Source organism: Vigna unguiculata, chromosome 6, assembly GCF_037176805.1.
Source record: "Vigna unguiculata cultivar grain cowpea cultivar isolate G323 ecotype 2 chromosome 6, ASM3717680v1, whole genome shotgun sequence".
NCBI lineage: Eukaryota > Viridiplantae > Streptophyta > Magnoliopsida > Fabales > Fabaceae > Vigna > Vigna unguiculata.
In genome coordinates this window covers 33,534,860-33,559,052 of record NC_140797.1, presented here as the reverse complement: position 1 = coordinate 33,559,052, position 24,193 = coordinate 33,534,860, and the positions used below count along the sequence as shown (strand labels likewise).

Genomic DNA, 24,193 nt, shown 5'->3' with positions numbered 1-24,193 from the left:
AGAGGAGATCTTTAGTTTGGCTGATCAAACACAAAATATCAACTCTAACATTCTCATTCTCAAATTGGAATAAGTATCCCATTGAATTTTAAAACTTCTGTGAACCACAAACCAATGGAGGTAAATGAAGTTATGTCTGATGTTGGAACATGAGCTAAGAAATCAATTGCTAGTGTCTGGTTCTATGAGAAAACTTTGGTAAAAGCTTTAAGTGGCTACTAACTTGTTAGAAAGCCTTGTAGCTTACCTTACGAGGAAGGTATGGCAGTAGGTATAAATACATAACATAAAGAACAACAAGGGGCTGCTATTGTTTTGTTTGTTTTTTCAGGTGTAATTCACTTTCAAGGTGGGATCAATCATAAACGAAGACTAGGAAGGATATTTGCAAAGGACGAAGGAGCTAAAGTGATTCATATAGACAACTATCTGATGCACCTGAATCAAAAAGGAATTGAGCTAGTAGTCTGGATTTTGGTACTTGTTAAAAGCAAGTGCAACATGTTTTGGTTTAAAAGTTGTAGCCTAGAAGCTCTGCTATATTAAAGCTCTGCCATATTTGGGTCCTCTTAACCTCCCGGGTCTTCACTTATAAGTGTCTTCTAGGTTCTGTTTTATCTGTATTGTTGGTTTGTTGTTCTTGTAAGGTATATAGTGCTTATTTCAATTGTGTACAACTATAGTTTGAGTTTGTTGTATATAATTTTTGTGTAAAAGGGTTAGGGTACCCCTAGTACTCTACTATAAATATATAAAATCTTTGCTGATAAAAAAAAAACCTCACGATAGAGAAAACTTGTTTCCTTTTAATACTTTATTCAAATCCCAAATGTGATTATGCATGAAACATAGCATACCTTTCATGTACAATCAGAACTTGAAAGTGCACATGTCAAATGTCAACAAAAAACTGGTAATATTGCAATATTTCAGCAAGAAAAGGAAAGTAAAAAAATCTTATGAGGAGGGAGATCCATACGTGCTGTGAAATTGAGTTACTTTCTTACTTATGTCAATAGAAGAAATTCCATAGAATTCTTCTAGGTACGCCAAAGCTTCTGAGTTGCTGTTACAAACCTTCCACAATGATGCAACCTCTCCTTTAGAGACCGTTCCCCAACCCTCACAATCATTCAAAAAGTCAAGCAGCTTTGAATAAAACGAATCATAGTTCATCAAGAGCAAGGGAACAGGAAGCTTTGATCCAATCCGTTCCAGCTGGATCAATGCCAGCATCTCAAACAACTCATCTAAAGTACCAATCCCACCGGGAAGGGTGACTACAGCAGTCTTATCAAATGAGTTGTTCCTCACTACAGCATCCACCAGCCCATGCTTCCTTGCAGAGAAAAACCTGGGCTCAAACGTTAAGACACTCCAACCAGCCAATTTACATACATGCCAACTGAACAAGTTATTGATCAACAGTTGAAGATTACCTGCAAGTGAGGTAATTTTCTGATGGTAAGTATGCATGAAAGTTAGATGCTGTCCATTCACCAGCTTCTTTTCCTATCTTGAACCCACCAACCGGTTTTCCTGCTAGCATAGCACCCTGAGTAACTGCATCCATTAGCCCAGGTCCAGCCCCTGACCAAGTAGTGCAGTCCAAAAGATTTGCTATCTGCACAGCAGGATATATGAAAAAAGATAATCATAACCAGTAACAACCTTTGCCACTACCACTGCTGTTAATGCCAGAAACAATGTGATTAAGTAACAATTGAATGATATCTTATACAATACCCACCAGAGTGTAAGCTGAAAAAAGGGGCAACAAGCTATTGTAAGAATTTACTTGCCTCTTTAGCCAGCTCTTGTGCCTGCACATAATGTGAATGGCTGGGTCCCATCCTTGAAGAACCCAGATACACAGCTCCTCTCCCTAATCTGTTTATGAGTTCATAACATTTTTTAATCTCTTCTCTAACCTGTAATATTAAAAAACACAAAAAGAGAGTGAGGAATCAATTTGCTGGATTTTCACTGGAATTACAAACATTTTTCATATGAAGTTAAACAAGAGAGGATGAATTAACATCACAGAAAAAGTGTGTAAAGGGTGAGTTTTTCTGGTGAACTAAAATATGTAACAATTACGATTGGTCCCTGCCATTACACAGGCACTAGGGATTGAAATACCAAGTCCAAAAATCCTTATGGTGACACCTGCCTGATTAAGCCAAAAATATATTGCCCCAAGTCGAGACCAGATAGAGTATACCATAGGTCAAGCAACACTGTGCATCATATATTGCATCATACATTTCTCAAGCTCACTCCTTTAAATGAGGCTTATCCATGATATTCATTATATAATCAATAGCACCATCCCCCAGTCGCAAGAGAAAATATAAAAATTGAAAACGAATCTAAGATCCAATACTCTCTGAGGCAGCAAAATAGTAAGGCAGCCAGTAGACATGTTAGAAGCCAACAACTATGTACAGTCCTACTAAAGTATGAATTTCATGACTAAAAAACACGAAACTTTCTACAGATCATGGTATAAGTTACTTTTACAGATAGAAATGTAAAATTTCAATTATAATTCGTTTTCCAAGACTAAGCGGATAAAAAAAGAGAAGGTAAGCATGATCCAGTGCAATTCATCTTTCTTTATTTGGTAAAATATACTTCAATTTAAACTGAACTGCTGGGATTCTTTTGTGCATCTCATCCAAGTAAGTCTTACCATCTTTTTATTACAATATTTTCAACAATTAGGCCCGGTACAAGCAGAAGAATTTCTCTAAACAATCATCAATTATTAGAAATCTCATTAAAATTATCAGTTTATCACCAATGATCATGGCTGACTTCCATAAGAGTCACCACAGCTTCAACAGTCATTTTCACAATTTTTTTTTTGCAACTACTTTCTGAAAGGAATCTAGCCAAATTGCAACCTTGCTCTAGTCCTAAAAGCTACATTTTTATGTTACGGGTTCCAGTTTCCCTACCCACGACCTTAACATTCACAATAACAACAGAAGAAGAAATTCAACTACAAAAGTAATCAGTTCCACCAGCAAATTGAAAACTCAACAGAATAAATATTCCTATCTTCCCATCACTGTAGCACAGACAATTCTTCTATCAATTATCAACAACATATTCCCAAAAACAGATTCGATTGAACACATCCTTACCACTGGGCACACCCTTTGAACTAAAACATCACACAGCTATCAGTTGTCAAGCCCACTGCTTACACGGATTTAACCCCTACTCTTCCAAGCAACCCAACTAAACAGAAACTTTCATATCACAAAAGGGTTTCAACTTCCACCAATTCCCATCAAATATATGCAACAAGAAATAAACAAATAAGCAAAAGGAACTAACTTCAACAACACGGTAAATGCTACCTCATCTGGGCTCTTCCTCTCATCCAACTCACTGAAATCTTGCTTGCTTAGAGAAATTTTTCTTTGAACGGCCTTGTGCTTTGAGAACTTGAAACCAATTTTACTGTTCTCTTCTCTTCTGTACAAAAAGTGGCACTTGATTCTTGCTTCATGAGTGTTTCTCAGTGCAATATGAGTACCCAAGGAAGCTGCCACTGAGAAACTCATCCCTCGAATTTCCTAAAGGCGTCAACTTTTCAAGCCTTGTACACGCATAAAAAATTCAAGGTCTGAGTTTTCTAGGAACATAAATCATATATTCTCATTGCAGCAAAAGGAATCAAGAATGAGCAAGGTGCTTCTTTTCTTCCCCCTTACATTTACACTGATGTAAAAAATTATCATAATACCCTCACCCTTTCTAATACTTTCTATTGCACATCCGACTGTGTTAAATTTACTTTAATTCCTCAAATTCCACAAAGAAAATTAATTTCTAAGGGTTGTGTTTGAGAAAATGATAATAATTTCCACTTAATTTATATTAATTAAAACTAATTTTATTGATGAGAGTAGAAAAAATTTAATTAACGTAGCATGAAAACCAATTTTATTAATATAGGATAAAAAATTATTATTATTGATTAAAAAATAAATAAATATTTCAAATTTTAATTCTTTATGTTTTGTAAATTTAATATCACTATCATAAATTTTTAGTCTTTTTGAAAAATTACATATCCAAATAACATATTTATAATAAAACACTTCAAATTCTCATTAGCCTCATTATATTAAATGAGAAATGAAAACAAAAATAATGAGTTTGTGTCTAACATTTTTTTAAAAAACAAAATGAGAATATATGAGAATGAAAGATGATTACAATTTGTGAAAAACTAAAAACACAAAGGAAAAAATTTATGTTAATAAATATTTGGTTTAATTACTCTTTTGAATCATATTTTCGTTTAAAAATATTAAGTTGTCCTTAAGTTTTTTTTTTAGCTTCAATTTGATCTCGGATTTTGAGAAATCGATGTGTCTTTTACAACGTTAAATTTCTTGACATAGATCAACATTTTTTTCATTAAAATTAAAATTCTTAATATAGATGGTTTATTTTGTTGGTATAATGTCAATCTTTAGACAAAAATAGAGACCACCAAAGAAATTAAATCTAAACATTTTTTATTCTTTATTATATTTTATTTTATATTTTATTATTTATTATCATTAAATATTGTGCTTTATATAAAAAAAATACACAATTTAATTTTCATCAATTCCTAATATATATTTTCTTACGATTAAAAAATTTAATAAATACTTATATAATCTGAGTAATGTATGTAGAAGTAATTCAATAAAAGATTTAAGGTGGTGTTGGGGAAAGAATAAGGTCTCACTATTATTTATTTATTTAATTTGAATTATTTTCTCATTATTATTAAAAATAAACTCTGCATTCATATTAGTTAGATCAATAACCTCTTTTTGAAAAAAATTTAGGTTTAGAAACGAAAATAACTTACAAATGTCTTCTTTTAGGATATCAACATGACGAGTATGATACGAGTAGTAGTTTCCTACCCTACCCATTGGATGGATAAATATCCGTCTCGTATCTTTCTTCATATCCGTGCGAGTATCTATATATCTTTTTAATATCCATGGATTCACGAGTATTTACAAATAAAATAAAATAAAATATTTAACAACATATGTTAACCATAAATTCAAATAAAATACAATACATAACATTCATAAATTTAAATAAAGTCTAAGTAATCCATTTAAATAGTGTTAAATGACAGTTTACAAAAAAATGAGGATTTTTTAAAAACCAATTAACAAAAAATAACTCATTTAAAATCAATATGTTAATATTTTAGTTATGCTTTTTTTTTAATTTAAATTATAGTATAGTATATATGGATATGGACACTATGATACACATACTCCTTCCATTAATATGTGAATATAAAAAATATCTATATCCATTTTGCACGAATATCTATTTACAATATTCATTTTCTTCCTATTGTGAATTTTATCTGCAAATATCCACGTATACAAATTTTGTTGACATCTTAATATTTCTTGAGGGGTTCTACGAATATTTTTGGGTTAAATATGTTTTTGGTCCCTCAAGTTTAAGTGAATGTTGGAATTAGTCCCTCATCAAAACTTTATACCAATTTAGTCCTCCATCTTTCAAAATGCGTGAATTTAGTCATTTTAACCAAATTTTGTTAAGTTTATCTGACGTTTCAAGCACATTTCATGATAGTATTTAAGTTAACATTGAAGCAAAAATGTGTCAAACAGTGTAAATAATTTAAATACTATCATGAAATACGCTTGAAACGTCAGATAAACTTAACAAAATTTGGTTAAAAGGATTAAAGTCATGCATTTTGAAAGATGAAGGACTAAATTGGTCAAAATTTTTGATGAGAGACTAATTTCAAATTTCGTTGAAACTTAAGGGACCAAAAACAAATTTAACCCAATATTTTTTTGTATAATATGTAGCCAACCTTTTCAAAATGTATGGGAAGTACTCAATAAATAAAATTGAGGGGTGCAGAAAGAATATGAAACCCATTACAAAGTGGGCTTTGACTTCCACCAGTGTCAATTTGGCCCAATCTTCTTAACCCTAACCTTCTTCTTCTCTTCTTCCTTCTTTTCGTCCCTGCACGTTGGAGTTACTAGCCAGAGCTCGTAGCAGCACCACATTCCTACTCTGCCAAAATGGGTATGTTTCATTTTTCTCTTTCTCTCTCTCATAACTTGATGTTGCTGATTCATGTGAGTTTGCGTAGGTATCTCTCGTGATTCCATGCACAAGAGGCGTGCCACTGGTGGCAAGAAGAAAGCTTGGAGGAAGAAGAGAAAGTAAGTTCTTCTAACTCTAACTGATTATATTTCATCATTAATTGATTGCATTTTTAATAATCAAATTCACCTGTCTTAACATTTGTTTGGATCTAATCAGAATTAGAGTTAAACAGACAGTATTTCAAGGACTATCAGAGTGAAAGCCTAATTTTAACCAAAGAAGTTGCCTTTTTTATTTTGTTATGTTGTTTTTTTTTACCAATGATTATTTTGTGTTTAATGGGGCGTGTTTGATTGCAGGTATGAGCTTGGGAGGCAGCCAGCAAACACAAAGCTGTCAAGCAACAAGACAATTAGGAGAATTAGGGTTCGTGGTGGAAATGTGAAGTGGCGTGCTTTGAGGCTTGATACTGGGAACTATTCTTGGGGGAGTGAGGCTGTTACTCGCAAAACAAGGATTCTTGATGTGGTGTACAATGCATCCAACAATGAGCTTGTTCGGACTCAGACGTTGGTCAAGAGCGCCATTGTTCAGGTCGACGCGGCGCCCTTCAAGCAGTGGTATCTGCAGCATTATGGCGTTGACATTGGTCGCAAGAAGAAGATTGCAGCTTCTGCCAAGAAGGAAGGAGAGGTACATGTAGTTGAAATGCATGGTTGTTTACATATAGTTTTACTTTAGTTGCTTTCCTAGCTGAATTGTAGTATGAGATTTAGTGCCCTTTAGCCCTGTGTCAATGTCGGTTGTTGGAACTTGGAAGCCTGCATCTTTTTTTATATTGTAAAGACTTTACTTCTTCAATTTCAACATGATTGTATCATCCAGTTTCGTTGCCCAGTTTTATGTGTGTGCATTGTGCACTTTTTGTCATTCCACTAATTCCCGTTATTTTATAAGAATTTAATTTTATGCATTGTCCCTGTAGAACTTTTTTGCATAGGTATTCAATGAGATTTGATAAATTTATGAGTATTTCATAAATATAATGTGGTTATTATACACTTTGAAATAGTAAATTTTGGTTGGATACCTCTGTAATGACTTTTCACTGATAATGTATGTAATCAACCTTATTTTATAATTCTGATTTTGAAGTATCCAAGGTTATGAAGTCTCAATGTAGAAAAAAAAAATCTAAAATGAGTTCTGGAACTGGGTTGCTAATGCTGTATGATATAGTTAATTTTTTGGAACAGTTCATATTTTTTTTACGAACTGCGAAATTGTTTTTCTTTAAAAAGATGTTGTGTTTTTTTCTTTCATTTATTTGCATCATTCACTCATTCAGTTTTTTTTTCACAGGATGGTGAAGCTGCAACCGAGGAGGTGAAGAAGAGTAACCATGTCATGAGAAAATTGGAAAAGCGAAAACAGACCCGGGTGCTTGATTCTCACATTGAAGAGCAATTTGGGGGTGGTCGCCTTTTGGCTTGTATCTCATCCCGACCTGGCCAATGTGGCCGTGCTGATGGGTATGTTACTTGGTACTCAATTAGCTAACTAACAGATTTATCTAGTGCTTGTTTTTCTGCTTCTCGGTGAGAGTAATTTTTAAAATTGCTTTTCATAGCTAGAACAATCATCCCATTTGCAACTTGCAAGAGCATATGTATGATGGATGACCTAGAATTTATATGTTGATGGGGCCGAAAAATAAGGGATTTAGTCTGTCAGGTGTTAGCAACTTGATCCCATGCTGTGTTGGGGAGATGTTCAAATGGTTGTGGTTACCTCTGGTAAAATGAAATTGCAAGACATGGATGTAAATGAGCAGCTTTTCTTATTAGCAATTTTATTGTCCAATCTGAAGTAGCATGTCTGGTAATGCTAGCGTAAAAAATATATTTAGAGTTTATCAGATGCCTGACTTGTAAAGTTCACATACTTGACAACTTAGTCAAGTGAACAATATTGTTTCATTTTAATTTAATTGTTCTGAATGTTGGTGCTTAATGTCTTCTGAATTTTTGGCAGATATATATTAGAGGGCAAAGAGCTGGAATTTTACATGAAGAAGCTTCAAAAGAAGAAGGGCAAGGGCGCTGCTTAAGATATTATCTATCTTCCTACTTTTTGTATCAGAATTTCTTGATGGTCTTAACTATCCAGTCAGATTATTAGTTTTACTAGGAAGTGTACTCTCTTGTGGAGGGAATGTTTTATGGTGTAAACATGGCCAGGAACTTCTATTTCTTTACTTAGAGTGAATCCTGTTTAAATTGATTATCTCCACCATTACAATTTTATAGTACATTGACTCTCTCATCTTGTGTTTTCCTGAACATGATGTCAAAAAGTTTTGAATTTTGTTTCTGGTCCCTGGAGTTGAATTGGTTCCGCTTGGTCAGTGTACTGCGGAAGAATCATCAGATCTATGATTTATGTCCCAGAATGAGAAAGATCATAAACCTTTAAATCAAGTCATGGGCATTATTCCTTTAGAGCAGGCATATTTAAGGGAGAAAATGATTAAACTTTCTCTTTGGAATTTTTCAGTTTCAATTTAGTTTATGTTCTTTTGCCTTCTTACCTTCCCATTCGAGACGGATTATGTTACGAGTCAAACTTGGTATGGTATGAGAATTTTTTTGTCTAATAGATTAGTCTTGGATTTACTCCTTTCATATCATACTGATAGATAAGTTGTGTTGATTCAAGACACTGATTTACATTGTTGGATTCAGATATTTGAACGCTCATAATGTAAAATCGGGCTAATTTGGTATTTTGTTCAACAAAAATAAACGTACTTGAAATATGGTTGTGGGATTTAGATTGGTTGATGGATCACATATTTTAGGCGTACGTTTGTTATGTGCTGGTTTTTCAAACAGTGTGGTGTATTCAATATGTTACCAGTTGTAGTATTTTTTAAACAATTTGGAAACACAAACATGTTTTTGTTGTTCATGGGATAACTTGTTACAGAACAAATATCATAATACCCATTAGCAAAAACGAGAGTATCAGAGGACCAGAAAACACTCTGCTTTTTTACTTCTAAAACAAATTTGGAGGAAACTTTTAAATTGATTCTTTAATCAGAAATTTTAATAAAGATAAAGTTAACATGTATTTATACATATGGCATACAACTCGAAATAGTTTGAAATGTACAAAAGATATTGCTTTGATTAAATAAAAAAAATTATGATATTTTGAATACTAAATTTTGATAACTTTATTACAATAAAAGATAAAAGATGTTATCTATATAAGTGAAAGTTGTCAAAATTTAGTAGTCAAAAAATTATTTTTTAATAAAAAAAAATGTAAACAACTTCAATATTCTTAACAAATAAACCACTACCATAGCTTTATTAATATCATGTATGATTTCAAATATTACAGTGTGACTAAAATTTATTAGTTTTTGGAAAATTATTTCAAAGTAGTACAGCAACCAGTAATAAGAAATCGCTACGTTCATCTCTAGAAAAGGACTAATTGTACACTTTATTGATTTTTGGTAGATTATTAGTGGCAAGTTTTTAGAACACTGGGTAGTATTTCCGAAAGCAGTTTGGTCAAATTCTATTTTCATCATAGTTCACTGTTGCAAAACCAACTTCAGACTATACTCAACAAAAACAAATTCCAAAGCTAAAGCCATCACCTGCTGACACTACTATATGGTTTTATGTTTCCATTCTTTGTCCTATTTTCATATGCTGGAACAACACAAAAGCCTTACCAAAGACTTTGACGATGATATATAGAAGAACCATAAGTTGATATGATCATTTGTATGAACAAGGGAAGTTGAAGCCCTGCAAATAGAGCAACTGGGACACATGCCAGAAGAGCAATTGGGATTGACACCCATTTCACTCTCTCCCTTAGCAACAAATCAAGGGCTGCACCAAATGCTATCATTGTTGTTACTATGGAAAAGAACAAAGAAGCCAGACCCAATATTATTCTCTCAGGTAATCTCTTGAGAAAATCTTCTTCTGCATAATGTGCAGTTAGAATTGATAAAAACATCAAAAGGGAAACCATGGAGGAAAACAAAGCTAGTGTATCTGACACAACGAACACCATGAATGTGTTATCTGACAAGAATAATGGAAACCCTTTGTCTTGGTTGTTTCCTCCAGGTACAGTTATAGAAGCAGCAAAGACAACTGTGGCAATAAGAGTTGCCACCAACATACAAGAGTTTGATGTATCCTTCATCCAAACCTTTGCTTCTTCAAGCAAGGGCTTATGCTCTTCCCTGAACAATTGCCAAGGAGTTTTACCATCTTTGTTTTTAACTTCTTTATGAAGAGGGTGATCCCATTTCTCCACATTCTGTTGGAGATTATAAAGTGTTATCAATATTCTGGTATAATTGATCTTCAAAAAGTTATAATAAGGGAGTTATGAGATTAAAAAAAAAAACCTTAAACCACTGCAACTCCTTCTGCATTTGAAAGGCTGCACCAGAAATTGATGCCTGTTGAGGAGAAGCAAACCTTGCTGCTAGATGTGATGTGGTGTTTTGTGATTCATCTAATGCCAGGATTAAAAACTTGCAAACTATAGGCATATTGCATAGAAGACTAAAAACCTTCTCTTGCCGATACTTGATTGCAGTTTGAGCTACATATCCTTCATTTGGCAAGTGAGTCCAAACCAAATCAGGAAAAAACTGGAAACAGATCCTTAAAATTTCAACTATGCCAGATGATGAGGCATTGAAAACAATGTCTGCACTCACAAAAGACTGCCAGAATTCGGTGTCATTCAAATTTGAAACCTGTGTGCAAACAAGTTCCACCAATCTCGCAGCACATGCATGTCTCAACTTTGCCTCTCTGACTAGCTTTATGCCAGGAACTGCACATGAAGTTTTGTAATTTGTTTTAATTGAAGTACAAAAATTAAAATGAGAAAACAAGAGTTTAAGGATATATGCAAAAGTGCTCTGCTGAACAAGTACAACATACCAATACTCTGAATTCCATCCCATATTGTACTTCCAAAATAAGATTGATGATGGCTTGAATTCCCAAATGAATCTTTCAAGTTTCCTCTCAGATGACTTGGTGGTAAAAAATCAAGTTCATCTGGCATACCTAATATAGTTGAAGAGGAAAGTTTAAGGTGTATTGCAATGAAGCTTGGAAAGAAAAGAGAATAATATCTAAATAGGGTAGTTACAGTGGTAAATGCATCTTTTCCAAAACCCAAGTTTATTTCCACTTTGGAAGTCCGAGGGCAATTTTGACAAAACATTAAGTATAATGCTTCCCTTTGAATCTGAGAGAGTAGCCAAATCTGGGTAGCGCTGGAGAAGATATATAGTGACATCTGTACATGGGAGACCCAAAATAATAGTTATAAATATAAACATTTGCAAACATATGGATAATATGTTTTATATGCTTGGTTATTAAAGTAGCATAATTGATGATTATTCTAAAGCATGAAGCAGAGTGTGTATGAATGTTTGAATAGTTTGGTAATCTTGTAGTACATTACTCTGGCTTTTTATGGTGCACTAGATACATAAAAGTATAGTGTTGAAAGCCTGAGACTATTATTAGGCAAATTCAAGAGTAGAAGAATGACACTATACTTCGTTAGTTCAAGCAAATTCTACATACATTGAAATTTCCAAGAAAACTTAAGGATCTGTTGAGTCTAAGAAAATGTTTTGTTTTCACAGATAATTATAAAAAATGACACATTCCTAATTCCAAAGTTTTGCATAAGGAATGGTGAAAACAGAAGTCTGTTGTTTTTTACCATTCTATCAACTTCCTTTTAATGTTGTTTTTACAATTTTCTTCACAAAAATTTTAAAAATAGAGATTAATTTTCTTCACAATTTTAAAAATCAAGTCAGTTGGGCTCACATACTTGTGCATGTATGTAGGTTCAATTCAAATAGAGGTATTATGGATTTGTTTGCAGTTTGGTTGTAGGTTGTGTAATATGTATGTTGTAGCTTCCAGGATACTGGAACATTATTTTAGGTAGCAGATCCAGAAAACAAGTATATGAAGTATCTACTGGTTGATATATGAAAGAAATCACTGTCAGTATTGGATCAAAAGTGATTTGAAATTTTGGATGTTCAATATGTTTTTTCATGTTTTTTGTGGTAGGATGTGGAATTGCTCTGTATGACACATAATGTTTTTAACTTTTGTGATTCATGGGAGTGTAAGGTTTATGCACAATAGGCTTAGGTTTATGCACAATAGGCTTAGTATGGGAGAGAAGATCATAAAGTGCTAATATTTTTTGTTTTCTTTTATTTATTTTGTGTATATGGGTTGAGATAACTCAATTATCTTATTAATTTAATTTGTTTTTACCAATAAAAAAAAGGAACAAAATGAAATCTGACATTTTCATGAGGACATAGTTACTCAAGAGTTTAATTTCTATGCACTTTCATTTTGTATTGTCAACCAATTAGATTTTTGCATTGTATATAAATACACTGAAACCAGATAAGTATCCTGCTTTTACTTTTTGATATATGTATGTCACACTTTTAGGTACCTATTATGCAAAAAAAAGAAAAAATTGTTTACCATGAAATCCTGCAGCAGTAAGCAAAGCAACAAGTTGAGCAGCAGAAGGACCAGAGAAAGGACAACCAGGTCTCTCATCTGTTGTATTCAAAACAAAGTACCATACCATTTCTTTGCATTTAGCAGAGGTAATACTGTAGATAAGTGGTGTGAATCCTTTAAAGTCAGTGAATTGTGTGAGAGAAGGATTTTTAGTGACCAATGCCTTGGCAGCACTTCTGCTTTCCCCCATGGCAACATAGTGCAAACAAGTACAACCCATCAAGTCCAACTCTTCAAGCACTTTTGCAGGAACATGTTGCACCAACTTCTCAACAATTTGCCACTGTCCTCCTACTGCTGCAACATGCAGTGCAGTCCTACCAAGTATTGTGATCTTTGCAGTCCATGCACTTGGATCATTGTCAAGAAAAGCCTTTGTAGATTGCCAATCTCCTTTTAGTATTGCTATGTGCAATGGGTGGTAGTAACTGTGATTAAATCCCCTACCTTTGGATGATAAATGCAACAACATGAGTTCCTTTGGAAGCATCAAAACACCAAAAAAGCTGACAGTGTAGTACATTCTGTAATACAGTCTTTCCTATTGATTGAAATTTGTTGGAAATCACAAAGTTGTGTAGCTCTCACTCCTTACTTATTCAACTATGCTCATAATTTTTGTAGTTTTTAATAGATTTTAACCAATCAAACAACACTTAATGAGCATGTTTTTATGTCTGTTCTTGCTGTGAATGTATAAACTACGATGAATCTTATCGTCTGAATCAAGTATGCTTTTGAAGAACATCTGGGTATATCATGATTTGAAGCAAGCTTGCAAGTAGAAGAGTTGAGCATTTCAACAAAGGGAGATTAGACATCAAATTGAAAAAAGAAAAGGGAGGATTACATTTTTCTCTCTAAACTTCAGTTTTTGACATTTGTTTGATCTAAAATGGTATTTTTTCTTTTTTGTTCAAAGTAAATTTTAGTCATAAATTTTGATTTTTTCTATCTCTAACATTAGTCTGAGTATATATTGGTAGAGCCTTGTATTTGCATCATCGAAACTCGGTGCTTTTTTAATTTATCAACACATTGATTGTAAAACTGTAGGAACACATTCACTGGTATCAAAATCTAGATACATGAAAAGTATAAAACATAAATGTTTATATATAGCAAATCACATACCGAACTCACTAGCAGCAGCCTTAACATCATCGAAAGACATGAGTGGACTTCAATGCCTTTTTAACTGCAAAACTTTGTAGTGGTTTGGCAAGCTGAAATCTGGTTCAAGGGTTTACTAGTTGCAGCAGAAGGGTAATGGAAACATGCAGAAGCAGGTTCCTTCTGCACTTTCAGATATATGAGTTGGAGATGCTTTCCCTGAAGACAACGCAAAGTTAGAATCACTTTCTAATCAGCTTAAACTGCAACAGCGTGCAAATCCTATTCTTTACATTTAGAATGAAAGGGCACATGGAACACTTCAAGTAGAGGTTCTGTCATTTCACACAATGAATTCTTGTTTTTACATTTCTTAATGTATATATCATTCACTGTGCAGTATTAATATATTTGTTTGTGTAAGCTTTTTTAAATCATGGAAAAGTAGAGTACTGGTTGATGATTCTCAGTTCCACCACCTCAACTTTTCTGTGATATCTGTAAATACAATATGCTTTGCCTAGAAAGGAGTAAAGTTACACATGTCTTCTCAATATCTTATTAGGATGTTTGTCAAATATGTGAATTTTGAGTTTTGTTTAAGACATTGTTAAATTACTTTAATTTACCTAAATAATTCATCTCTTATTTTATTCATTAAAATATACAATTATTGTTTTTTTATACTTTTATTAAATAAAAATAAAATAATTAAATTAATTAAAAATATTAAAATATTTTTGTATTTATTGAAAATAAATTAAATATTTAAATTAGTTAAAAAATATTGAATATCTATATTTTAAAATTTTAATTAAAACCAAAAAAATTTTACAATTTTAAAATATTTTAAAGTAAATCAAAAACAATTTAGAAAAAAAAAATCAATCCAGAAATCACTTAGTAAATCAATGATTTCTCACCTGCAAAAATTGAAAAATTTGAAGTAAGATGAGAAATCGATGTGAGGGTAACCAATTTTAAATAAAAAGGTTGTAAACTTTGGTTTTGGTTTTTTAAAAGGAATATTTAACATACGGATGATATAGAATAACTATTTATATAATTAAAATAACGATAAATACATATTTTTCAATGTATGAATCATATTTTAATTAAGTTTCGTAATTAGTCAATAATTTTAATTATATAAATCATATATTGGATATGTAATGAATACTTTAAATTGTGCTACGAGATTATTTCTAACTTTGCTGCTTCTTTTCATTTTCTTCTTAAAGAAGCTTCAAAATTGGCTTTTACTATTTTAAGACACAGGAATATCCCCTGTTTTAAAATTAATTACTAGCCCAATGGTACTTTAATAGCATATATAGACTTTATGTTTTCCTTATATGATAAGCCTTCACAGAGAAGATACCAGTTAAATCCTTCATGGAGAAGACGACAAAAAGATAACAAGCAGAGGATCTCATATATTGGAGAAGCCAATTTGAGCCTATGTTTGCACGAAATGATTTGAAGAAAAACAAAACAAATGGCTATAAACATTACAGAAACTCATCAATTTAAAAGACAATCTACGTTATCTTGATACTCTTTGAATATCTGATCAGAATTTGACAAGGATCACAGAAAAACTAACAATCTTGGAAGCAGAAATTAGAAACTTCATACCAAAGTGCAACTATAAACATATTGAAACTCATGTACTGCTATAAATATTGAAGATATGAATGCTGATAGCGTTAACAACAATATTTATTCTTCACTGATTTAGGAATTACATAAAGGAGACCAAAGGAGCAAATATGAAAACCAAAGCTTTCTGAACCTCTCTTCTGCTATTTTTTAAATCCAAGGTTACTAAATGTCTCTTTGACCATTGCGAGCCTGGGTATAATGGTCTCTCGTAGATACCTCTGTTCTCCTATCATGAGAATCACTGCGAGCCAATTTCTCATACGGGGAAGTGTAACCATACTTCTTTTTCAACGTCTCCATGACAAATTCATTGCGAGCTTTGGTTCGAGCTTGTTGGGGTGCAACATTGACATAAGAAAAGTGCACCCCAGCAGCTAAAATTGCAGCACCAGAGAGGAAGCAAGTTATGGTCATGGCAAGTTTCTTGGGTGTTGAGGGAAAACACAGCACCATTTTCTCAACTACCTATCACATACGTCATCAGAAGTCAACAAACATCAATAACTCACCATAAACTTTAAGAATCCAATTCTTAAATTATTAACGCTACTCATCAATTAACCACTTCAAAGTTTATACCATGTGAAGCTACACACAAAACAATTAGTATCACCTCATCTCTGATAACAAAAATGCACCTTTCATTAGTTAATACAGAATCGAAGATGGTAACTGGCACAGTGGGTGTAAATTCACTAGTTCTTGTATTTAGAATGCAGAAAGAAAATATTGTGGCAATTTTGTAATCAAATAACAAACAAAATGAAAATAGAAACAACCAGACCACCCCCATATGGAGGGCATTTTATCAAACATGTAGAGTGCATCATAACAGACGAGAAACAAAGAATTAGCTCAAAAGCAACGTGATTCTACCAAACCATAAGCGAATTGGAAATTGCTTCACTACGAAAATCAGATGTTCAGGCTGATCAAGCAGAACATAAATTTGATTGTGGCCATTGTGTTGTTAGAAAAATGAAAAAATACGAAGAATTTAAAGATGAAACGGAATTTGTCTATATTTATTGAAAACTGATTAACTGGGTACCAGTGTAAGTGGTGAATCACGTTTTGGGTTGTTGTTGTTGGTAATGTATAAGCACTTCTATGACTGAGCTACTGTGCTGAAAGTTTTTCTGTCTTATTAGATGGTGAAACTGTCTACACACTACTGTGCTTCGTCTTTAATTTGTATTTAAAGAATGATTTAGTCTGTTGAATTTATTTAAAAGTTTATTTCATATTAAAACTTTTGGGAAATCAAGAGTGTATGGTTGTATTGTATCTAAATATGTTGATTGGTTGATCTACTAATGTTGAATAACATTATGTAAGGCAAATCGTCAACTATGAATACTCACATTAATGTTATTAGTCTTAGTATAATAGAAGAGTGTAAACAAGTAGATAAAGGTTTATATGAGAGCAAATTGTTTTTGTAAGAATAAAGTGTTGTGATTAGGAAACAAAATAATAATATTTTTTTAGAAATTTAAAAAGAAAACAAACAAATTTACAATTAGGAAAGTCACTCTTTTTTAAGAAAAGAAAAAACTAATTTTATGAGAAGTCTTTCTAAATAATTTTTTTTATTATAATCAAGTTTATAACCATTTTAGTTTTATAATTATTTTGAAAAGTATTAACACATAAAATAGAAAGTATTACTATATAAAAAATATACTTAAATAGTCACTTGGTCCTAGTTTTAATTAAGTTTTTTCAATTTGGTCATACTTTAAGATTTTTGTTTAATTTAGTCCTAAATTTCAAAAATATCATTTAATTAAGTTCTTTTACTTAATTTCGTTAGAATCGTTAAAAGAACAGTGTATATGTGTTACTCTTCCCCTAATGTGGTGCACTATACAATGACATGGTGACCGTTTATTTATTGTGACAGAATGACATGGTGTTTAATTGAAAGGGGATTAGGTTAACGAATTAGAAGAAACTGAGATTAAGGCTAGGGTTCACTACTAAGAAAAAATTTGGAGATGGATCATTGTTACAGACGAAATCGGATCAAAAGACATTTGTATCATTGTTGGGAGAATCCTTGTTTTGTTCTCACGAGAGTGGTAAAGATTAAAAATTATATCTTTCATGTCTTCTAATTTTACATTTCAAAATGTAAAGACTATTACTTTTGTTAATACATTTGAGATGAGATTTTTTGAATCTCCTCCCCCTTCGAGACAACTTGAGCAACAAAAATGAATAGGAAGGTATTTTGCTTTTACTAATTTTTTCATTTTCATTTTCTAATTTAAACCAAACAATATTGAATATATGGAAAACTTCTTCCTTTTTTCTTCTACCAAATCCAAACCCTAATCTCTCCCTAAATTTTCTCCCAGCAGCAAACCCTAACCATAATCTCAATTTCCTCTAATTCGTTAACTTAATTCTTCTTTCAATTCTTCTTTCAATTAAGTATCATATAATTTTATCAAATTAAATAAACGACCACGTCAATAAAAAAGTGACACGTATACACTATTATATTAACAATTTAAACATAATTAAGTAAAATGATTTAATTGAATGATATTTTCTAAATTTAGAATCAAATTGAACAAAAATCCTAAAATAAAACCAAATTAAAAAGATTTAACCAAAACTACGGCCAAATAAATTATTTAAGCAAAAAATATTATGTCTATGGTGGTCTCTTTGAATTAAGAGATTAATTACATACTTCGAATATACACATTGTGGACTTATTAATTTATATTTTGATCAAAATAAACCACTTGTACTTTTATTAAAGTGGTCAATTTATATTTTTATCAAATAATAGTTATTCTTATTTGGTAAAACGTAATATAGTCTGTAAAAAGACAAAAAGAAAAGTTATACAAATGTATATCCTCTTTAATATAACAGTACAGATAAAATAAAAAATAAACATTAGACTTGGATTATGTCAAGTCTAAACAGGTAATATAAACCCATACATTAAATTATGTCAAGTCTAAACAAGTAATTAGTTGCAAACAGTCAGATAAATTAATAAATAGTATATTATTATTAACTACACGACATTACTAATAATTGTATTCATGCAGCTAAATGTTTGTAACTTGAAGGATTTTGCTGCAATATGGCATTTTCAGTTACAACAATACTATTAAATAACAATTATTAAGTAATAAAAAAGTAATATAATCACAGAAACATAAAACAAACATACACGAAGCATTTATTATTTGATTAATCCAAAACTCATACAGTTATGATAGTTTAACATAAATTCCAGCATACTCTCATGACATGCATAAACAAAACCCTAATAAGAAATCCAAAATGGAAATTTATCTTCCCAGAAATATTTGTCAGTCAAAAATTTAATGCACGAACAGATGCAATTTTTATGGTCTTCTCAAAATTAGGTAACATTATATATGTATCAAAATTGATCAGAAAATAAAAAAGAATGAGCTAAGGGATAAACCTATTGTACAACAAAGTCTTGAGTGGGGGAAAAAATCACTGTACAAGTGTAAAATTTGAGACCCCTCTTCTGTATACAACTCGTGAGGCAAGAAGCAGGTGAAGGAAACGAAACCCGTATTCTGCAGCTACTAACTGTCCACCATTCTACATAAACCAAAACAAATGAATCTTTCTCATGGCATCGATCCTGCAACCTTCAAGGATTGTGTGGAATTGTCAAGTCTAATTCGGTTTAGAAGAGTTATGCTACTTCTGTTACAATTGATATCAGCAACTTTGTATCAACCCAGCAATAACCAAACTGGCTGCAATAAAGGGTGAAACATTGCAAGCCAAATATGAGATGTGAATCATGGAAAATTAAAGATCACCTTCACTCTAGCACACACAGATAGCTTCAACACTTCCAACACCCAAAACATTCAACATCCAAAGCTTTTTTCCATTATGTCAGTCAGCTCTTTGATCACAGTTCCAGGATCAGCGTGTGATCCGGCAAGGTTGATAGCATGATACTCCAAACCTTTCCACCCTGCAATATATGCAAAATGGGGGCGTCTGAATTGGCTGCTAATGATCTCCAGAATCACAGTTCTAGGCAATGCAGATACTATATGAGTAAGACCAGCACCATGTGCGCCAATGATGACTGATGCATCTTGAATGGCTCGAACCTGATCCTTCATTGACATGTGTGCAAACAATCCGTTGACAAGGTTAATTTTACACCCTTTATAACTAGATACCCAGCTCTTCAAGGACTCAAACACTTCTTGCTCGTTGCTTAGTCGTGATTCAACTTTACCACCATGACGTGGATGAGCTAAATAATCTTCTCGGCGAACAAAGAGGACATTGTGTCCAAAGAGTGGTTTTCCATCACGGCGTATGTTTAAAGGTAATCCAAATGCTGCTCTGATCATTTCTCCAAACTCAGAAAGGCGTGCAGTTTTGTGGTCATCAGGCTTTTGCCACAGTTCTTTCGCAGGAACACCAGAACATTCTATATCTTCTGTTAGTCCTTTAAACAATGCTGTCTCATATCCCAAAGGTGAGAGAATAGCATGACGAAAACAAACTGAACCACTGAAGTTTTTGGCATATCTGAGGCTTGAGAATAAAGCCTTCCATGTCTCTTCAAGAGGAGCCTGAAAGTTTTGGAGGAAACTTGCAAATTTAATCATCTTGTAAACTTAAAAATGTCAATACTGGTGTCCAGCAAAAATCTAAACTAGTCATATTGTCAAGACATGACAAGAGTGTATTGTAGAATTGTTGAAACTTGAAAGTTTAGAAGATTATATTTTGGATTGGTAAGCCATGTATGTACAAAAATCTAAACACTCTTTACTAACTAATACAAAATACCAAAACATTTGCACATGGTTTAGAAATGAAAGAATAAAAGAAGCTAAAAAGAATTAAAAGCACTAGGTCAATATAACATTAACATCATTAATTTTTAGATTATAGTTGATGTTTTAATCTAAGGTTTCCTGCCAAAAAGGTCAGGAAATCCCAAGTTATAGTACACTGTTGATTCTTTTCATTTAGATATGGAAACCCAGCTTGGTCCAATCAATTTCTTTTATGGGAGGAAGCAAAAAAGTCCAGATTCTAGAAGAACCTCCTAAGTTATCAATATCAACCATACTTGTTAATTTCAAATTAGGTTATAAAAATTACCAACCTAGTTAATAACCTCTTAATTTCTTCATACTTTGTATTTCAAAATCCTAGTTCTAACCTACATTTTTTTGGGAGCTTAGTCAACAGCTAATGCCAAAAGTTCATTAAAGTGGTCAAATGCATGTGAATCAATGGCATCAAAGATACTACATATTTCGCTTTTTTGTGATTTCGTATGCAAAATCATTAGAATGTTGAAAGTAAATGAAACAAATTGACAAAACTGATAGTGCATACCATACAATGGCCATCAACAAAGATCAAATGTGGTAGATTAGGCAGACCAGTGACTCTAGAAGAAACATAAGCACTGTACCAGTCTGTAACAGTATGAAAAAGATTAGCATACTCAAAACGTGTCACCAGAAGTGTTGGTTCCTCAATCCACTGCAAGTAGAAACCTTCTCGTCAAACTCGTGGTACAATGAAGGTAATTGTGAAAAACTAAAGCTAAAACAAATAGAGGAAGTATACAGGGAATGATAAGCTTCATCAATCGAATATCTCATACACATTCACTACAGAAAGAAAAGAATACTTGCATCTCTAAGGTAGTCAAAGCACCTAAACTTGATCAGAATAAAAGATCTTACCCAACCATTGCACATTAAACCCCCTATTTGATCAGAAAAAAAGAAAGCACACTTATTTCAGCCCTAAAGTGAACTCAGTTTAATGAGCCTTTCAGACTCGGACAAGATACAATAAATTAATGACGAATTACCATAACAAATTCCAATTCAAAATCAACAAACAAGGAAATCCACAATTATCCCCGCTCAATCCAAGCACCACTCACAATCCTACAACTAAGGTTTTAAAGATCAGTTCACACTCGCAAGATCAAGGTTTATGAGGTGTCTGTGTCTGCAATTATGGCCATATCAGTTACATTTATCTGCAACTTGTCACAATATCAAGGTTTTTGCCAAAATCGGTTATAATTATCCACAATTTCTCACAACATGAAGTAAAAAAACCATAACAGTTTAAAACCTTGCCTACAACAACCCAACCACTAAATAACAAACACCACCTGAGCAAAGCCATAAAAAAACCCAAACTTTCCACTCCCCTCACCTCATCACATTCAAAATCCTTCCCTCCCACGATCCTAATCTTGCCGATCAAGTCCCTCATGGTGTGCCTCGTGACCTCTCCCCTCGGTACAAACCGATCCAAAAATTCACGGTCAACCAGAAACTTCCGGTCAACGAATCCACCCCCGTCAACCTCAAAAGCACCTTCTTGAAACGCCGGCAACTCCTCCTCCTCCCTCCGCCCAATCACTGCCGTCAGACTCTCCCCGCCGCTCGCCATCGCGATCCTCTCCGGCACCATTCGCAACCTGCCCCCCTCGCACACGGAGCTCCGGAGAGTCTCGCTGTACCAACACCGGAACCACCCGGCGCCGTCTCGGGCGCGGAGAACGTCACGGCGGTGCGTGAAGCCGTTCCCGAAGTAGGCCTCGCAGGAGCGGAGAGGCGCGGTGGTGGCGCTCTGCGGCCAGGGTAGGTACGAGGGAAGAATAGGCCATGGCTTTGAAAAGTGCGTTTGGTGGGAAATAGGTGTGAGATAGTTGTTAACTTTCAAGGAAGAAGAAGATGAAGAGGGTTTTGGTGAGTGGTGGTGGGTGAAGTAGTAGAAGAGAGACAAAGAGTTGAGGATGAAGAGGAATACGAGAGTTCGAATAAGCAAGGTTGTTCTTCTGTTCATGGTTTCTTCTTCTCCTTCTCTCTGTTATCTCTCTCCTTTCTCTCCCCGGTGCAGTTCTGTTGTGGGGAAAGTAGCTGCGTAATTTTATCAAACGAAAACAGACCAATGGAGTGCTGCCGTGTGGCACATGATGACGTGAATTTAGTCCTCTTCTTTCCCCAGTTTTTCTTTTGGCAAGAAGAAAGGAAGAAACAGATAAAAAAACTGGGAAATTTTCTAAGGATTTTTTATTATAGGGAAAAGATTATCGATGGATAAAGAGTTGAGGGTAAAACTGTGTTTCTTACTATTTTTGAATCATAAATACAATCTAGCTGATTTATTTTAAGGAAATTATTTTCGTATAAATTTTCCTTTTTGATAAACTTGACAATAGGAAATTTGTCAAAAGTTTGTCAATTTTTTTTCGTTAACTTATCATTTTCCTTATTTTAATTCTGAATATAATTATAACACAAATTTTTGCTGAGTACTTCCTTATAGTAGATTGTTATAAAATTAAAATAAATACTTTTTAAGAAAAAAAAAAACTCATAAACCTTATAAAAAAATGGTAAAATTATTTCAATAATACACTTAATATTTAAATTTAATACGTAATAATAAATAATAAAATAATAAAAAAACATTTATAGAAAAACCTCACCATTCTATCACTTCAAAAATTCCTTCTTCCACCGTTAGTAGAACTCCAAAGTCAAGTCCAGTCTTCTTTTGTTATAGATTCCATTATACCAAATGCAACAAATTAGGTTAAGATATATATTAGTTCATCAATTTATATTATTTTCTTCTAAGCTTTTTCATTCAACTTTTCAACAAAATAAAATAATAATGTTAAAGCAGAATGAATGTGGGAAATGCACAAGTAATTTAATAAAATAAACATATACGTCATTTAACAAATACATAGCAAAATTATAATAGTTGTAATATTTAAATACTTTTGAATTACATGAACTACAAAAGTATATGGAATTGAATTTGTTATATTTTGTATAAAATATCAAAATTAACGTTAAAAATGTTTTAAATGAAATAATAATAAATTATGAGCCCTAATTAAATCCAAAAATATAAAATTCTAAGGAGACAGTTTCTTCCGTTATTATCAAATTTTAACTATTTTTCATATTTGAATATATGACAATATATAAAGAGATATTATTTTGTATTCAAATTTTAATATTTTTATTTTATTTTTAAGTATTTTTTTTTAAATTAATTATTTTATAAATAGTTTGTTTTTAGTCGTTATTTTAAAACTTCTTTTATTTTTAATTGTTATATTCAAATTAGTTACATTTTCTTATTATTTTAACTTAAATTTTTATAAAAATTAAGAAAATACGAATACATATACAACAAAGTCGGTGTGTTTGCTGATAGATGATAAAAAATTTGATAATTACTTTAACACCTGATACTTTTTCACCATAAGACTTAAATAATTATAAATAAAGTCTTGATATCTTATTCGAATGTTATGCAATTCAATAACTATGCTATATTTATTGAAAGTTACTTTAATAAGAATCACCTCTTGCATAAAATATCACTGAATTCATATATATATATATATATATATATATATATATATATATATATATATATATATATATATATATATATATATATATATATATATATATATATATATATATATATATATATATATATATATAAAAGGTTAAACATTAATTCATTTTCACTGTATACATGTAAGATAACTTTTTCGATTACAAATTCGACAACATCGATTAATAATCTCATTT

At 32.3% G+C, this 24,193-nt stretch overlaps 4 protein-coding genes across 4 annotated transcripts; 1 reads left to right on the top strand and 3 right to left on the bottom strand.

Annotated features, from left to right (window-relative positions):
• Positions 1 to 796: 796 nt before the first annotated feature.
• Positions 797 to 3,760, bottom strand: LOC114186931 (putative cytokinin riboside 5'-monophosphate phosphoribohydrolase LOGL5). Its single transcript, XM_028075009.2, has 4 exons — positions 3,372 to 3,760; positions 1,803 to 1,931; positions 1,440 to 1,624; positions 797 to 1,354 (listed from the first exon to the last, which is right to left on the bottom strand). The coding sequence occupies exons 1-4, from the start codon at positions 3,576 to 3,578 to the stop codon at positions 958 to 960; spliced, it is 918 nt and encodes a 305-aa protein (XP_027930810.2). The 5' UTR covers positions 3,579 to 3,760; the 3' UTR covers positions 797 to 957.
• Positions 3,761 to 5,978: 2,218 nt separating this feature from the next.
• Positions 5,979 to 8,463, top strand: LOC114186710 (small ribosomal subunit protein eS8). The gene is made up of 5 exons (XM_028074684.2): positions 5,979 to 6,114; positions 6,182 to 6,254; positions 6,498 to 6,831; positions 7,501 to 7,670; positions 8,173 to 8,463. Exons 1-5 carry the CDS (start codon positions 6,111 to 6,113, stop codon positions 8,246 to 8,248), a joined length of 657 nt encoding a protein of 218 aa, XP_027930485.2. The 5' UTR covers positions 5,979 to 6,110; the 3' UTR covers positions 8,249 to 8,463.
• Positions 8,464 to 9,631: 1,168 nt separating this feature from the next.
• On the bottom strand, positions 9,632 to 14,243 carry LOC114186741 (uncharacterized). The gene is made up of 6 exons (XM_028074732.2): positions 13,908 to 14,243; positions 12,732 to 13,220; positions 11,347 to 11,496; positions 11,133 to 11,261; positions 10,586 to 11,022; positions 9,632 to 10,494 (listed from the first exon to the last, which is right to left on the bottom strand). The coding sequence occupies exons 1-6, from the start codon at positions 13,945 to 13,947 to the stop codon at positions 9,889 to 9,891; spliced, it is 1,851 nt and encodes a 616-aa protein (XP_027930533.2). The 5' UTR covers positions 13,948 to 14,243; the 3' UTR covers positions 9,632 to 9,888.
• A 4,660-nt stretch (positions 14,244 to 18,903) lies between these two features.
• Positions 18,904 to 22,496, bottom strand: XYLT (beta-1,2-xylosyltransferase). The gene is made up of 3 exons (XM_028076855.2): positions 21,783 to 22,496; positions 20,940 to 21,089; positions 18,904 to 20,161 (listed from the first exon to the last, which is right to left on the bottom strand). Exons 1-3 carry the CDS (start codon positions 22,416 to 22,418, stop codon positions 19,436 to 19,438), a joined length of 1,512 nt encoding a protein of 503 aa, XP_027932656.2. The 5' UTR covers positions 22,419 to 22,496; the 3' UTR covers positions 18,904 to 19,435.
• Positions 22,497 to 24,193: the final 1,697 nt, after the last annotated feature.